General features: G+C 57.2%; 1 protein-coding gene across 3 annotated transcripts in view; it reads right to left on the bottom strand.

The window, feature by feature from the left end:
* RAPGEF3 (Rap guanine nucleotide exchange factor 3) overlaps positions 1-16,457 on the bottom strand; it is a 29,276-nt gene extending 12,819 nt beyond the window's left edge. The window contains exons 1-10 of one of the 3 annotated variants that reach the window (XM_043886029.1): positions 16,337-16,457; positions 8,355-8,567; positions 2,731-2,784; positions 2,537-2,643; positions 2,216-2,337; positions 1,904-2,072; positions 1,270-1,354; positions 880-940; positions 717-793; positions 390-536 (exon numbers count right to left, since the gene is read on the bottom strand). In XM_043886029.1, the coding sequence (XP_043741964.1) occupies positions 390-536; positions 717-793; positions 880-940; positions 1,270-1,354; positions 1,904-2,072; positions 2,216-2,337; positions 2,537-2,643; positions 2,731-2,784; positions 8,355-8,447 (915 nt within the window). In that variant the 5' untranslated portion in view covers positions 8,448-8,567; positions 16,337-16,457. Of the gene's footprint in view, positions 1-389; positions 537-716; positions 794-879; positions 941-1,269; positions 1,355-1,903; positions 2,073-2,215; positions 2,338-2,536; positions 2,644-2,730; positions 2,785-8,354; positions 8,568-8,883; positions 8,909-9,033; positions 9,364-16,336 lie in introns of those variants that run through there. The other 2 variants (XM_043886019.1, XM_043886037.1) reach the window with 2 other exon arrangements.
* Between the last annotated feature and the right edge of the window lie 582 nt (positions 16,458-17,039).

The following is a 17,039-nucleotide window of genomic DNA, read 5'->3' as shown; positions in this document are numbered from 1 at the left end:
GTCGATGCCCACGACCTTAGATGTGTCCCTCACTGCTGACTATCGCCCAGCCTGAGCCCCTCCTCCAGCCCATCCCTCCCAGCGCTCCTTCAGTGGATCCCACTCTCCATCAGGCTGCCTCCCCCTGCACCCTAGACCCCCAAGCCCTCTGTCACCTCACCCCTGGTCTCCCACCAGAGCCAGGGTTCCCAGGGCTCGCTGAACCTCCTCTGCGTGCCACGCACCTCCTCACACATCCAGAGTTGGGCTCCCGCCTCCGGCCACCATCCCCAAGGTTTCCACCTCCGACCTCTCCCTGCCCCTCAAAGCCTCCGTCTGGTCCCTCCTCCTTGCCCCACACCACTTCTCCTGACACGTGTCCCTGCCCTCCCCACCCCCAGCAGCAGCACCTTGATGATACGGTTGAAGTCCTGCTTGTCCACGCGAAGGAAATGACAGTTGTCTTCCCCCAGGATGATGGTGGCTGCCCGGGGTGCGTCGTTCACCAGAGCCAGCTGTCCGAAGTCGTCTCCCTCATGCAGGGTGGTCACCAGGCCCTGCAGCCAGGCCCGAGTTACAGCCCAGCCCCCAGCCCTCACCGGGACAGACCCAGAGCCACCGAAGCAGGAGGGGACCTGAGAGACTGGCAGCCTTGGGGCCATTAAAGGCACTGCCCACGAGGACAAGGACCAGTGACCAGCTCCGCCCCAGGGGCTGGGCACGGGGGGCAGACTCACCTTGCCATGGGTCACCACGTTGACCGAACCCTTCCAGATAATGTACCACGAGGTGCCCTTGTCCCCCTGGCTGAACACTGAGAGAAGCAGCACAGATCAGACATGCCCCAGGCACCCATCGCTTCTTCCCTGTGGCCTCCGCCCACGTCCAGGCAGGACTTACACACAGTTCCTGCCTTGCTATGCGGTTCAAAGAGCAGGACTGCAGCCAGTTCCCGCTTCACCTGTGGGCAGGGGGACGAGAGTCAGGGAGGTGAGTCCGGGGACGAGGGGCCAGGGGAGGAGGTCAGGTCCAAAGCCACGCATGCTTTGGGGGGGACAGAGCTGTGATGAGGTCAGGTGACCTGGGATTCAGCAGGAGACAAAGCAGGGGAAGAAATGGGCAGAGAGAGCCAGAAGGGCCTTCGGACAAGGATGGCATGCTGGGGACAAGACATCAGGCTGAAGTCTCCAGGCCACAGGTGGAAGGGGAGGGGGGTGTCTTCTGGCCTGGCAGGGGTCACAGGACGGGAGGTTTGGGGGAGGGCAAGGTGGGGCGGGGCCAGGGGCTGACCGAGTTCGAGAGGTGGGCCACGGCCTTGATGTGCAGCAGCTCCTCAAAGATGAGGTCCAGCTCCTCGTCTGTGCGCTGACCAGGGCTGCGGGCAAAGGGGACCAGGAAGAAATGATGAACTATGAGCCAGGTGCGGGGAGCCACAGCACCCACTCAGCCTGGGCCGGCCAGGGCTGTTTATCAATAACGGGCCAGCCTTTGATGGGAGTACACCATGCTCCAGACACTGGGCCAAGCACTTTACATATGACTTCATCCCACCCTCACAACAACCCATGATGTGGGCTATCGTTATCCTTTGACAGAAGAGGAAGCTGGCCAGCAGAGACCCAAGGACATAGAGCTAGTAGCCAGTGGAATTGGAATTTGAACCCAGACCTGCCACAACTGTCTTGGCCACGGATGCTTCTCAGAGGGGGCAGGGTCACTGGAGGCCACAGGCCTCAGTTACAGAGGAAGGACCAGGTTCAGAGGGGGCAGGAGGGCTCGAGATCACACGGCATGTCCGTGGCAGGTGCAGACCAGAGTTCAGGCCTTGGGTCTCACCAGGGTCCTATTCCTCCACAAGAAGTCGAGGCTCACTCCCCCTCAGGGGGAAACTACGGAGTCTGAGAGCAGGGTTTCACCCACTTACGGCTTTCGAAGCGCTACCGTGAGCAGGGCATCAGGCCCCCGCTGGGACAACAGGGCCAGAGCCTCCACCAGCTCCTCCTCCAGCTCATGGATGCCCACAGGCTCTGGCTCCGGCCCAGGGAAACGGTAGAACTGGGTGTCTCGGTCCTGGAAGGCCCAGTCGTGTTTCACTGTGGGGCAGAGGCCCAGGCGTAGGGGAGGAGAGGAAATTGAGGCCACATAGGTATGAGGCTTCCACTCAGATGCCCAGCACAGGCCTGCTCCCCAGGACTGCCTGACACTGGGCACCCACCCACCCAGGGCTCAGGCTCACCATGGCAGAGGGCGCCTTCATCCAGGAGCACCTGGCAGATACCCACGGCTTGGCTCCGGGAGTGGACGCCCAGCCCCAGGGCCAGGATCCCATCCACCAGCTCCCGGCCGGAGCAGCACTGCCTGGGAGGGGAAGGGGACAGGGCAGGGAAAGGAGATCAGAAGGCAGGAGGGAGAGAGGGGAGGGAGGAACTCCATCCGAATGGCACCTTCTAGAGCTAGCAGCAAGGCTGGGTCCAGAGCCTGGACAGAGTGAAAAGGAGAGAAAACTGCTGGGGGTGGCGGGGAGGTGGGCAAGGAGGCAGCCAGGGCCGCCACTCACCGGTGGAGCCGGAGGTGGTACTTTCTGTCTCGGATGAGGTTGGGGCAGTTAGCCAGGAGGTGTCGATGCAACTGCTTTCCTGCCCTGAGCACCCGCTCCGTGGAGGCCTGGAGGAGGGAGGCACAGCCAGCTGGCTCAAGACCTGAGTCCAGGTGTGCGGGCCCCCTCCCAGCCCCGCCCCTCTGGACTCATACCTGCTCCAGGCTCACACTGAAATCCAGGGACTCCTCGCTGCTGGTAAGTGGTGTCTGAAGGCAGGGGGAGTCTGAGTGTTAGTGCCGGGCCTTGAAACCCAGCTCTCGGGCCCCTCTACCACGACTCCCAGCCCCAGCCCAGTTCTTGACTCCAGTCATTCATTTAGGTAACGGTTCAACAAAGACTCACTGGGTACCCCCCCATATGCCAGGCATCTGCCTCATCGCCACCCTGCAGCCCTATTACTAGACCCATGTCTTCCTTCATGACTCCATCAGCGCATCCCCAGGGATAAGGTCCCAGCTCTGCCTCCTCAGGGCCCAGTGTGCCCAGGCATCCAGGTAATTCAGCATGTAGGGGAGGGGCACAGTGGAGCCGGGGGAGCATGGGGATGTAAGATAAGAAGGCCAGGAAGTAAGCAGCTCAAGAGGTCCGGAGGCCCATGGCCTGATGCCGAGCCAGGGTCGGTCCCCAGTCACAGGACTACAGACAAACCTCCTGCCTTCTGTGGGCCTCGATGCAGCCTGGCAGTTAAAGACACAAACCCTGGAGCCGACTCCTGGGTTCCAATCCCTGCTCCTATGTAACCCTGAATACATGATTTAATCTCTCCCTGCCTATAAATCTATAAAACATTCATAATAACGACTCAAGCTTTGGAAAGGATTACCTGAGTTAATAGAGATCAAATGTTTAAAGCACTGACTGGCATATACATATAGTTGTGTGTACACGTTAGATATTATTACTCATCTGTGAAGCACAGGGCGGGCTGCCTGCTGGAAGGCCCTTTATTCTCCTCGATGCTGCTGCTAGTCCCTAACCCTGCAAACGTGAGTCAGACCTGGCAGTACATGGGATGGCTCCAGAAACGGCGTTTATGTAGAATCATTGGTGAACAAGATTTCCCTGCCCTTGGCATCTATCGGGCCATCCAGAACTCGCAGGCCTGTTCGCCCTGGGATGTCGGCCATAAAAGCTTCCAATGCTCCTCTCCTCCTGCCACCTGAGAACTGGAATTTGTGAACACCCCTGAGCAGGATGCCCTACCCTCTAGGAGCCCCCCCAAAGGCAGGCACTGGACAGTTCATACACTATGTCTTTCTCGTGATTTCATCCGACTTCACAGAGAATAGGTTCAGACGGGAAGCAGGCAGAGCAGGCAAGGTCAGTCCTCCTTGACTTAATCAAGAAACAAAACTCTAGAGGTGATGTGCCCTGGTAACTCAGACACATAGCCAGACAGCCAGGGATAAACTCGAGCTCCTACCAGAAGTGCTTACATTCTTGGTCTCACTCCACCGGGTACACCTGCCTGTTTCCTCTCCCTCCCCTTCCTTCTCTCCGCAGCCTCCCCATCAGCACTCAGGGCCTGAAGAGGACCTGGTCTGGGGCCAGAGCCCTCTCCCCCGGACCCAGCATCTTCCCACTGTGTGCCAGGCAGAGGCCTGAGGTCCGACATGCGTAGGCGCCTGGCCCAACACCGGGCGGAAGTCACTAGGTGTCCCAAAGGTATCCTTACCCCAGTCATGGGGCCCATCCTAGTGCCAGACATGGCCCTGGAGACTCAGCGATAGGACAGGAAAAGAGGAGGAGCCAAGGAGGGAGGAAGGGCAGGAATGCTACCCGGCCAGCCTCCTGTGTTGGAACAAACAGTGCCAAGAGCTAATGACTTGTTGTTGCTCATGTCAGAGTACCCAGGTGGCCCCAGTCCCCCCAGCGCCCCTCGGTGCCCAGGACCCAGGCTCCAGCACACATTCCCTTCCTGGTATTATTCTGACCCTGGAGGGCACATCAGGAGGGGAGGTGCCCGGTCACATGGCCAGTCTGGTCAAGACTCAGATCTCAGATCCGCAGGCCTCGCTTCAACCATTTCCTGTCCTGCCCCAGGGGACGCGCAGGAGGCTCAGAGCTGGAACGCTGGCCCATCAGAGCTGAGGAAGAGACCTGAAGGCATCCCTCTTATTTTCCCAAAAAAAGCAGCAGGAGCCCAGAGAGATGAAGTAACTTGCCCAGAGTCACACAACTGCTTAGAAATGTAAGATCCTACTGGAATAATTGTTATCAACGCTGAACCAGAAGTAGGTGTTTGTCTCCTGTTTCCTGGCTAGAGAAAAGGAGGCACAGAGGTTATGTAACCTGCCCTTTTCAAGCTGGTAAATAGGGGCACCAGAATTCACCCTGTGCCCATCTGATTCCAAAGCCCATGATCTTAGCCACTAAGCCCTACCATCTCCCATGGAGCCTCCACGGTGCTGGGCCTCCCCCATTATGTGCTATGGACTCGGAGGTGGTAAATTCTGTCCTCAGGAATGTTCCACGGGCAGGGAAGTTTGAAAAATCCTGGATTAGACGAAGTTCCGTATGTGTGTCATCACAGTCCCTCTGAACCCCTGCCATGGGGTCCATGTCCATGGTCCCCTGTGCATGGGGGCCTCCTGGGATCAGGGTGGGGGTCCTATTTAGGGACTGCGGTCAGGTGTGTGGGCTCTGGAGTCAGGTGCCTGGGTTCAAATCTTGGTTCCCCAACTACCAGCTTGTTGTGTGACGCTGGGCTGCTTATAAAGCTCTCTGTGCTTCAGCTTCCTCGTCTATAACATGGGGTTGGTGGCAACAGTACCTATCCCATAGAGTAATTTTGAGGATCAAATGAGTTAATTAATAATATGGAGCATTCAAAGCCATGCTTGCTTTGCAGTAATTACTTACTCAATGGTAACTTAATATAAGTATTCTTTCATGATGGGCAGCTATCACCTGGACACGGTGCAAGAAATGCTGTACTTTGACTGATGCTGTACCTGATCTGATGCCCCCGAGTGTCAGCCAAAAGCAGTGGCTGGTGTGGGTACAGGGGAGGCCCTCATCCACCACCTCCTATCAGGTTTGGACAGGAAGGGCTCAGGGTGGAAGAAGAGCTCCTAGTTAGTTTCCCTGCACAGCGTCATGGCCTGCACCACCCCCTCCCTGTCACTGAGTGTCCAAGTCACACTGGAGGGGCAGGCACAGAGCCAGACAGCCACATGGGGACCCGTCAGACCAGTTCCCTTAGGCCACGGCTAGGGTCTTGGGCCAGGGCTGTGTGCGATGGGACTGGGAAAGGATGCATGAGGCAGGTGAGGTTCTGGAGTGTCAGTGGTACCTTCTGTAGCAAGAGAAAATGCACCACACACTTGAACTCTGCAGCCAGACTGTCTCGGACCCAAGTCCAGTTTGTCTCTTAGCAGCTGTGTAACCCTAGACTGTCACTTAGCCTCTCTGGGCTTCTGCTTTTGCATCTATAAAATGAAATGATGGCTATCATTTAGTAGCTATCTCTCAGGGCTTCTGTGAGATTATTTGATGTGATTAAAGCTCATAATAGCACTTTGGATATAAATACTGCACAAACACTAGCTACTTCCATTATTTGGACAGGTTGAATGAAAGCATGTTTTCTGAGTTAGAGAATAGAGCCACCGCTCCCAAAACAATCACTCAAAGAGTAGCATCTCAGGGTTCTCTAAGTTCAGGGGACCCACCAGAGGTCATCCTGACCTTGCCCCTGCCTCTAGACAGATTGGTTTCTGTGTTGGCTCCCAGACATCGATACGATCTCATGTACCCCTAATGTTTATCAAAGGAGACGTTCTTCCACCCTATTCCAGCATCAGCTTTGCCATGGTTGTTAAGTCCTTCCCGTGTCAAACCTCAGGGTCTCCTGATGTAACCTGCTTTAATTTTCTCTTGATCTGATCTAATGGGAACAGAAAGTGCTCTCTTCAGACCTCAGGAGGTTGATGGATTTCCCTCTCAGTTTTCTAAAGGTGGCCATGGCCTGGGTAACTCCCAGCACTGTCCTCCTGGGACCCTGGGCTCCACCTCCTTACAACATCCACCCATCGCCCTGTGTATGCACACTCCCTGCCGGCCACTTGTTCCCTCACACGAGCCCCCTCAGCCAAAGGCATCATCCCAGAGGTGAGAATTAATAGCTTCACAGGGACCCAGAGTCTCTTAAACACAGACACAATGGGCTGAAACCACCTCACCCCTACTCCCCAGAGACGGTCCTCAGGAGAGGATGTGGCCCCTGCCTCGAGCCCTAAAAATCTAAGTTCCCTCTAATCATCAATTCGTGCACACACACCTGGTGGGGGAGGGGCCTCATTTCTGCGCCTCTGACTCCATCTCTCACTCCACTGATCCTCACCCCCACCTTTCTGGCCTCCGCACGCATACCAGCCCTTCAATTCTGGGACCGAGGGAGTGAGGAGACAGCCTAGCAGCCGCCTTCACTCTCTCCCTTACTTTGGGTCCCAGGGGATCCTCCAGTGACCTCATTGTCCTGGCCCCTGACCTTCCCCCGACTCCCCACCTAGCCTCTACAAGCCAGGCAAGGGACAGGAAATGCACAAGTAATTATAGCCTGAGAGGGAAGGAGTGAGGGAGGGTTCCAGCCCACTGGCTCCAAGCAGTAGCTACGGCCAGTGACCTGGGGTGGGGGGTGGGGGGGGCAAACAGCTAAGGCCAGAAAGACCCTGGCTCCCCTGCCCCCTCCAGAGTGCCATCTGGAGCAGGACACAGGCCCATGAGGCCCCTTCTCAGGAGGACCGAGGGAGGGAGGGGATGGAGGACAGCTGGGGACTGACACCTAGATTCTCCTCTCACTTCCCATTGCAAGGGGGACCCCATTATCTTGGTGGGCCTTGGTTTTCTCAACTCAGCTTCATATTTTGGTACATTTGGTAAATATAAATGGCAGTATTTGGTAAATATATAAATGGGTGAGGTCGGAAGAAGGAGGCAGAAGGTGGTGGTCATTCTACTCAAAAAAGAATTTGCTCCTAAGAGAGGGGTTCTCCCAACCCTATCACCTAATCCAACTCCACCCCTTTGCCCCGGTGCCCTCCCCACACCCACCTGCACACACGTCCCAAACACACACCAGAGCTCAGGTGAAGAAACTCTATTAAGTCTGGGTGATTGGGGAGAGCTTCTCTGCTGTTTTGGATCCTGCAACCATATCCTGCCCACCATCCACCATCTCCCCGCCCACCCAACACACACTTCTCTTTCCTTCATTCTTGCAGCTCCAGAGATGTTCTTCACTGGCAAAGGGAGCTCTGTTCATCTCAGAGTCTCCAAACTTCTCAGAATTCTCCCCTGAGCCCCTCCAAGCCGATGCCAAGCAACGTTCACATGACCACTTCACCCCAGATCAAGACGCACACTCCACGCAGTTCACTCTCACTAAACGAGAATGCTGCCACAGTGATGTTTAAAGAATAGTACCAAGCTTACCTCCCCAGCACTTGACCTGACCCCTGTATTTCATACATGTCTTCCACCCCCACCTGAAGAACACACGAGCGCCTAACTCAAGCCACACGGAAGTGACAAGTTCTTTTCCCCTTTGCCACATGCCTGAATAGGGGGACTTGGGCACCACACGCATACACAACGCAGTTGTGTAAGCCACCCACACACTGCAGCCAGACTGCCTGCCCGGCTGTCCACCCCAGGTGTATCCCCCATGCCTGAAGAGCAAGCTGGACCACCAGCAGCATGCTCGCCCTCCCAGTCGGGGCCCCCTCCAGCCCAGGGGGGCCTGGCCCTGGCCGGGGAAGGGGATGGGACTCACCCAGCGCAGCCCCTGGATGCAGCTGGGGCGCTGGTGTTCGAGCAGCAGCTGGTAAGAGCAGCTTCGGGACCGGTACATCCTCCTGAGCACCATGTTGAGCAGCGTCCCCTCCGGCACCACGTCGGGGAGGCCTCCCAACGGCGGTGCTCCCAGAATTGAGTTGCCCTCCACAGCCAGGCCCACCTGCCAGCGGCTCTCACCTGGCCAGCCCACCTGTGATGGGAAGAGGAAGGCAGCCTGCCATGAGGCTGGGTCCGGGGCAGCTGGACCAAAGCACGGCCCGGCCGCCCCAGGCAGAAGCACTTCCTTCGAATCCTCTGGACTGGTCAGGCGGAGGTGCTGCGCCCCTGCCAGGAGCCGGGGGAGGGACAGGAAGACCTTCACTGGGGCCTGCCGGTCTGGCGCACTTAGGGGTCTCCAGCCGGCGGCGTACCAAAGATCAGGCCCTTCTTTGGAATTCTGCCCCACCCCACCGACCATGGACCTGCAGGGATCTCCACCAACTCCCAGTATGGAGCTCTGGACTCACTGGATCCCCGAGAAACGCAGCTTCAGCTCAAACCCTTCTTTTCTCCTCCTTCCTCACCCTGGACCAAGCCTCTGTCTCCCACCCCAACTCCCCCACCGTGTCAGCTTCCTCCCTGCTCCTCCTCCCCCGCCCCCACCCCACCTTACCCACCTTCATGTTCCTCCTTCAAGCTCGCACAGCCCCGGAGGCTCTAGCAGAAGGCAGGGGGCGGCGGGAGCACCCGCCCGCCCCACAACGAGCCACTGTGTGCCCCCGGCCTGTAAGTCCCCGGCGAAGTGAGCAGACCAATGCGTAGCTGGAGCCGCTTCCAAGGCAGCCCCAGCCAGGCTGGGTGGAAAGGCTCGTCTCGGGTTGGGGGAGAACTGGGGGCTTGGTGGGGGGACAACGTCACCCCCGCCCCCAGCGACAAGGAACCCCGAGCCTCCCCTCCGTCCCAAACGAAAGAGCCAGCTGGCACCGGGCGCTGAAGCGAGGCCGCAGCTGGCACTGATCCGGTCGGGAGCTGTCACACCCCCTGCGCGGCCCGCCCCCTTCCCCTCCCGGGCCGACCGGAGGGGGCAGGGAGGACGCGCCGGGCGCTCGGGCAGGGAAGGGGGCGGGCTCCGGCAGGGGGCGGAGTCGGAGCCCCGGGTACCGGGAGCTGGCGGGAACCTTGGCCTCGAGAAAGCCCGGGGGCCGGAGCGCCCCGGGAGTGTGTGCCCGGCGGCGGCGGCGGCGGGGCTGGCGGGGTAGGGGCTGCGGGGCAGGGCCGCCATGCGGCCGGGAAGAGAAACGCAAACAAGGAAACGGGGGGAAGGGGGGAGGGGGTGAGTCACTGCGGCCCCACCCGGGAGGGAAATCCGGGCTGGGGCCGCTTCCCGGCCGGGGGCGCCCTGCCTCCTGTTTCGGTTCAGGGTCTCGAACAGGCTGGGGGAGGGACTGGGCCATTTTCCCGGAGGGAATCCCGCTGCCCAGCCTCCCACCGCAGCGCGCCTAGGCACGCAGCCCATCCGCCGCCTTCTCCCCGCCCTACACACGCACGCACACCCCCGGCACGGGTGGGGAAGTTGAGGCTGGAATGGAAGGACGGCGCCCGCGGACGGTGGGGGCTGGAGTCGGGGCCGAGCTCCGGGAGGAGGGGATGTTAGAAGGCCTCGCCCCCCCGCGGTTCCGGAGTCCCAGGCCGGCTGTGTGTGGAGAGCCATCGCCTCCCTGGGCCTCAGTTCCCGCCGCCGCGCCAGTGGCCCAGCGCCCCCTCTTCGCCTTTCTCCTGCTTCTGAGGCGGCGCAGAGACAGTGGCTCCTGGTCAGCTATTCCCCCGGCGCCAGCGGCGTAACTGGTCCCATTCTTCACTGAGGGTTTTGGAAGGAGACGCGCGCCCCGCCCCCGGCTTTCTAGAACGCACCCTCTTTTTGCCCCATCAGTGTCCCTTCCCTCTGCAGCTGAGCCTGCCTGGACAGAGGAAGACACATCTCTAATATACCATGCCCCCTGCCCTTCCACCGATGATTATTCTCTTGGGGGTGTGGGTGTGGATTTTCATTGTGATTAAAACCTCAATTTCAAGTGTCTTTATAAGTCTTCCCAGGAGCTCATCAAATGTAAGTTCCAGTCCCTTAAATTCAGATTCAGTCTTACTGGCATGAAATGGAAAGTCTGTGTTTTGAACAAATACCCTAAGGTTGTCTGCTGGGAATGTTCTCACTTTGAGAAATGTTGGTGGAGTTTTAAATGCTCCCTCAGGGAAGATGAGGTTAGATATGCGTCCTCAGTTGACTTTAGCCCACCAGGCTCCTCTGTCCATGGGATTTTCCAGACAAGAACACTGGAGGGGGTTGCCATTTCCTCCTCCAGGGGACCTTCCCAGCCCAGGATGAAAGAGTCTCCTGCATTGGCAGGCAGATTCTTTACTACTCAGCCACCTGGGAGGGGAGCCTAAAGATGATTGTAGCCCCAAGCCCAAACCCAGCCACCCAGGTTCAGGGAATTTTAAAGAAGGAAGAACAGTTTGAAGGGATTAACAGGCAGAGGTCACATGGGGAAGAGAGTTGAGATGGAGTGGGGCTGGGGAGTGAGTTGAAATTTCAGGCTGCTGGTGCCATTGATCTGTCTAGAAGTTGCTGCAGGGGAGTTTCCAGAGACTGTGGTCAGAAAGGGGTCTCTGATTTCCTATTCATACTGCCACTACTTTAGGCAGGTGGAAAAGGAGCCAGTGAGTGAGGCAGGACACTTGCGTCCCTCACAGCAGACCACAAAAGCCTATAAGTGCCTGGCACTGTTCCAGGTGTTCACAGGTATTTTTCTCTCTGCCATCAGCCTATGAATTAGTACTGTTGTCATTCCCATCTAAGATGGTGAAGATGAGGCTCAGAGGTATTAAGTAACTCGCCAAGATCACACAGCTATTCAGTGATAGAACTGGGGCTTGAACCTGGGTTGCCTGGCTGCACTTAACCCCCAGGCTATGCTGCGCTGTTTGTACATCAGATTCATTTTCTGATCCAGACTACATGCCTAAGAGAGGGGGCTGCAGAAAGAGAAATTGAGTATGGTGGGGGGTAAGGTGCCAGGATGCAAAGACAGTCATCAAATGGGACCTTTCAACTTGTTGATCTCTGAAGAGCAGGGCACCCCACCTCCCGCCAAGGCAAATGATTGAGCAGGTGTTGTCTTCTCAGGATTCCTGGCTGGGACTGGCCGGTGGAATGAATGCTCAGTACATTTTTGATGGAGGCTGAGGCCTGGAGGGGGCAGGGGTCTAAAGGAGTGTGTCTGAGGAAGACACTTTAAGCTAGATGGTGAGTCATCATGGGGACAATCGTGCCATGCCCCGGTACAACCTCCACCCTCCCCTATCTTTACATGCCTGAAAGGTGTGTTAGGACAGATAAATAGTAACAATAGTTAGCATGCACCAGACTCTGTTCTTGACACTTGTTATACATTCACAGATTTAATCATCACAACAATCCTATCAGATAGGTACTATTGTTATCCCATTTTGCAGATGAGGAGATGGAGACATGGAACGGTTAACTGACAGACCCAAAGTCCCACAGCTAAGATGGGGAGCACTGAGCGATTCTCCCCAAGCACTTACAAATCTGTGCGCTTTATTTACCACTCTGCAGTCCTGCCTCTCAAATACTGACAGCTCCCGCAAAGGCAAAACCCACATCCAGAGTACTTTCCCCCACACCTGGGTGCACAGGCTCCAGAGGTGGGGAGTGGGACAGACAGATGATGGAGGCTGAGCAGCCGGGCCCCTTGACACCGTCCACCTCCACGCTGAGCTCTCTGCTGGGACACGAGCCTCCTGGAACCCTGCCTCCCTGTTTTCAGACTGGCAGCAGAGGAAGGCAGAGGCTCCCAGGGAGTAGTCCAGGAAGGTTGATGGGTAAGGAGGGCTTTTGGCCCACTGTGGCGCTGGGCTGTAGTCCTCACCCAGGCCTCTCGGCTGAGCTCTACACTGGTGGAGCCCAGGGCCTCTTGGATCTTTACACTACATGAGTAGAAAACTTCCCACCCTAGCTGCCCCTCTTCCCGCCCTGCCTCTCTCAGCTCCCTGCTCCAGGACTCCCACCACTGCCTAACCAAGGCACCTCATACCTCGGTCCTTCCTTCTCCCACATCCAGTCAGCCTTCAATCTGGGCTGATTCAACCAGTGGATAACCTTTTGCATCCATCCATTATGCCCCAGTTCAGTTCAGTTCAGTCGCTCAGTCATATCCAACTCTTTGCAACCCCATGGACTGCAGCATGCCAGGCTTCCCTGTCCATCACCAATTCCCAGAGCTTACTCAAACTCATGTCTATAGAGTTGGTGATGCCCCATCCCCTCTGAAACTGCTCTAGCCCAATGATGGTCTCTTCCAGCACTCACTCTATGCAGGGTAATCTGCTTACTACTTTAGAGATATCACCTTTTAATCCTCAGAACAATCACTATTTACAAGTGAAGACCCTGAGGAACAGAGAGGTGAAGTAATGTAGCCAAGGTCACATAGCTAGTAAGTAGTAATGCCAGACTCAGGCTGTCTGACCGCAGAGCCCACACTCAGTCACAATTTGGTATTGCCTCCCTGATCACTGATGCTGAAGCTGAAGCTCCAACCCTTTGGTCACCTGATGTGAAGCGCTGACTCATCAGAAAAGACCCTGATGCTGGGAAAGATTGAGGGCAGGAGAAGAGGTGACAGAGGATGAAATGGTTGGATGGCATCACTGACTCAATGGACATGAGTCTGAGCAAACTCTGAGAGATAATGAAGGACAAGGGAAGCCTGGTGTGCTGCAGTCCACAGGGTCGCAAAGAGTCAGACACGACTGAGCAACTGAGCAACCCTGATCACTACTGTCAGCCTTGCCTTCCTCAGCCGTTCCTATGCAATGCCACAAGAATCTTTAATTTCTTCAGCAGCATTTATTGTAAGTGTCAGGAACTCTGCCGTAAACTGAGGATCTAAAACCAGGCAGATCCTGGGCTCCAGGGCCATGGAGCCTAGTGGAATTTTCTGGTAACTCCCTAACACACTAATCTGGTCAGGCCTCTACCCAGCACAGTGTCTGGCATATAGTGGGTGCTTCATGATTCCGGAGGGGGGAAATGAAATGAAGTCTGTGGGGGAGTCAGCTGGGGCCAGCTGTGGGCGTGTACCAAGGGCAGGGCGGAAGGGAGAGCAACTGCTCTTCCAGTTCATTTTGAGGACATTTTATTTCATCTCCCTCCCTCCTGGCTGCCTCCTTGTCTCCTATTCTTTCCTCCTTCTCCTATGCTACAGACCTTGCTCACGAGGCTCAGCTACATCCTTTGAAGTTGTTGGTGGGATGGAGGGTGCAGGTTGGAGGTTGGAGGGCATCTTAGCTAACAGGCCTCCTGTGGGACTATGGAAAAGGGCCAGCTTGGAGACCAGAGGGTGTACGGGCTGTTCCTCGGCCTGCTGCAGCCTCCCTCAGCATCCCCGCCATTCTCCCTTGGCCACAACTTATCGACAATGGAGAGAGACTGAGACAATGGAGAGAGCCCAGCTCCCCTCACCTGCGCTCCACCGCCCAGCTCTGGAAGGCTCAAAGTCCGCTTGGCCAGGCTCCTGACCCCAAGGGTGGTTCCAGTCCAGTTCACCCATCTCCTCCCCTCCCCATTCCTGGGGTGGGGGACCGAGGCAGGGAGCTGGAACGCTGATGGGCCCCAAGCCAAATCTTCCTAGGACCAGCAGGTCACAGCCAGTCACTCTTGAACTTCTAAGGACCGTGGTAGAGTGAGGGGCAGAGGAGAGACTGGCTCCCACTTCTCCTGGAGAGGGAGCAAGCTGGAGAGAGGTCTATGAGGGTGGACAGAGCTCAGGACCAGTGGGGAGCTGCCCGAGGCCAGAGCCAGGACCCCACACTTAACTGGAGGTAGATTCTGCTGGCTGGTGGTCAAGCTACCCCTGCATGATGGCGGCAAGGAAATGGTCACTGAACAGGCCTGTCGTGCTGACAGTGGTGGCCAGAGGGCAAGGAGAGGCCGGGAGAGCAAAAGAGAAAGCAGAGGCAGGTCTGGAGCTGTGCTACGGGAGGGAACAGGCCTGCCTAGCGGGCAAGTTTGGTGGTGTTTGAATGTGCAGGAGATGCCTTCCCCCTCCAGCTTCTGCTTCTCAAGTGTGTGTGTGTTTGTATGTGTGTTACACACACCCAGAAGACACTGCCTCTGCCCTTGAGTGATCAGTGCTTTGAAACGGCGGCTCCAGCCTAGTCATGACCACTTCCTCTCCGAGCCTTCTCCGTGGTCCTTGCTCCTGCACTCCTATTAGAGCTACTAGTCTGCACTTGCCTTTACCTGAACCCACCCTACTCCCTGCCTCTCCCTGGGGCTCACTACCCTCACTACCTCCTGCCCTGGCCTCCTCCCAACATCTTCCACCCTCCCCAAGCCCTCATCTCAGGGGCTCCCATCTTCCACCCACCCTGGGCCCTGGACCCTCGCTCAGGACGCAAACTCCGCACCCACTTGGCCCTCATGTTTTAGAGACGTGGCAGGGGTGCTGCAGGAGCCTGAGGGGGGTTTTGTCTGGATCTAGAGCCTTGGCCAGGGAGAGAGCAAGGCTGTGGGTAACCAGGCAAGCAGGCCAGGCAGAAAAGCCCCTTCTGAGCATCACAGCAGACCCCAACCCTGCCCCCAGATCCCACTCCGGAAGAGCTGGGGCCAGAGGAAGCTGAACAGTCCAAAGACTTGGCACCAGACCCACTGCCCATTTCCTCTGTCCAGACAGGACACAGCGAAAGGCCAGGGAGGCTGTAAAGAGGGGGTCCAGAGAGGGAAACAGAAAAGAGAGGTGACATCCCTCATCTGAAGGTCTGACTGAGAAGGGGCTGCAGGCCACTCCCTCCCCTGCTGGGATCAGTCCTGGCTCCAGGATGGAGGGGCGGCCACCGGCTGCTCAGACTTCCCCCCAGCCCCGCCCCAGGCCTCAGGAAGTCCTTCCTGTTCTTGCCTGGCCACCCCTCCTCTGTGAACTTCACCTCCAGAGAAATGGAAAGGCAGCAGACTCTCCTTTTAAACCCACGGCAGGGGGGCATGGCGCCCACCTCATCATTCCCCCTCTCATTCCACCTCTCATTCCACAGAAGACTGGATTCTGATTTCACACACAGGCCCCTCCAGACGGAGCCCCCAGGGTTTGGGTTTTCTCCTGCCACACCCCAGCACAGCTCTTCTCCCACACAGAACCAGCCTGCGTCAGTTCCTCCTGCAGGGCCCATCTCCCAGCCGCACGCCTGGCGCTCAGCACAACTGCCGATTAGAAATTTCACAGAAGTTGCTTCTTCGCAGTGACTTTGGCGGGCAGGAGCTGGCTGCGCATTGCTCCAGGCCGCCTGGCTTAGCACAGCCAGGGCCGAGGCACAGAGGCCCTCAGAAGAGGTTTCCTGGGTTGAATAAGTAAACTCATCGCCCCGCTCCTGCTCCTGCCACGGGTCCCTTCGCCTTCCTCCTGTCTCCTGCAGCTCTGACTTTCCTTCCGCTACCTTTCTCCCCAGTTTTCTTGGCCCACCCCCATCCCTCAGCCTGCCTCGGTCTATTTCTCACCTATCCTCTGCCTCCTCCCGGAAGCACCCTCAGATTCATGCCTCTAACCTCTCTAAGGTGCTATCTGCAGGTCCCACGCACTGGTCCCTTAACTTTACCCAGGGCCCCTTATAGCTAGACTGGAGGAGACTCCTGTGTACCGACTGAGCCTCCCTGGTAACCTTCTCACTCCACAAATCCAATCCCTAAAGACAAATCTAAAGGACAGATGTGTCCTAATCCCTGTCCTGGCCTCTGTCCTTTAGGGAGAGTTGGTGCCCTCCCCTCCTCCAGCCTTTGTAGCCTCTCCCCAGTGCTCCAGGCTCTTGCCTTGCAGGGGTTAACTCCCAGCTTTCTCTCTCTCTGTCCCCTCACCCAACAACAATCCCACAGTGAAACAGGAAGGAAAAGAGCATTGGGGGACATACCTGTGACCGAGGGTTCAGGTCAGGAGATGGAGATCACCAGAGGACTAGGAGAGGCGAGGAGGCCTGGGCCCCGGGCCCCTCCTTGTTGCCCTTCCAAATGCCTCGGCGGCTGTGATCACTCACACGCACCACATCCTCCCACTCCACGCTTGTCTGTCTCTGGTGCTCATCTAGCTCTGGGGCTCAAAGACCTGTTGCTTCCGCTCAGCATCTTCTCACTCAGCATCCTATCCTCTGTGTGGACCTCCAGGTTGTCAGTGCACAGGCAGAGGAAGTGGGGTTTCGGTGAGAAGCCAGACTGTGAGTGGTTTCACTCTGGCTATGAAAGATGAAGATGGCCCCTTCTAGGGGCAGAAAGCAGCCACAGTCCTAGGGGGCAGCGCTGGAGAAGGGGATGGCCAAGGTGACCCCCCTGGCTCTGAGTCCTCAATTTAGGATTACTTCCTTCAGCCTGGGCAGCTGGGATGCTCACGATGGGCCTAGCTCCTCCCTGCAGTGAGCCACCTGCTGCTCGTCTCTAGAACAGTCCTTTCTGCTCTGTGGTCTACAAGCTGAGCTCAAAAGGAAGACAAAACTGCAGGAGGGCAAGTTGAGGTGTCAGGCACAGCCTCGGGCTACCTTCGCCAGGGTCCTCAGCCTTGAACCCCACAAGAGTTGGGGGTGGGCAATGGGACCACATAAGGTCTGGGGAGAATCTTGTGGA

This window comes from Cervus elaphus, chromosome 3 (assembly GCF_910594005.1).
Source record: "Cervus elaphus chromosome 3, mCerEla1.1, whole genome shotgun sequence".
Classification (NCBI taxonomy): Eukaryota; Metazoa; Chordata; class Mammalia; order Artiodactyla; family Cervidae; genus Cervus; species Cervus elaphus.
Note: the sequence above shows the minus strand (reverse complement) of the source record. Positions and strands in the feature narration are given on the sequence as shown.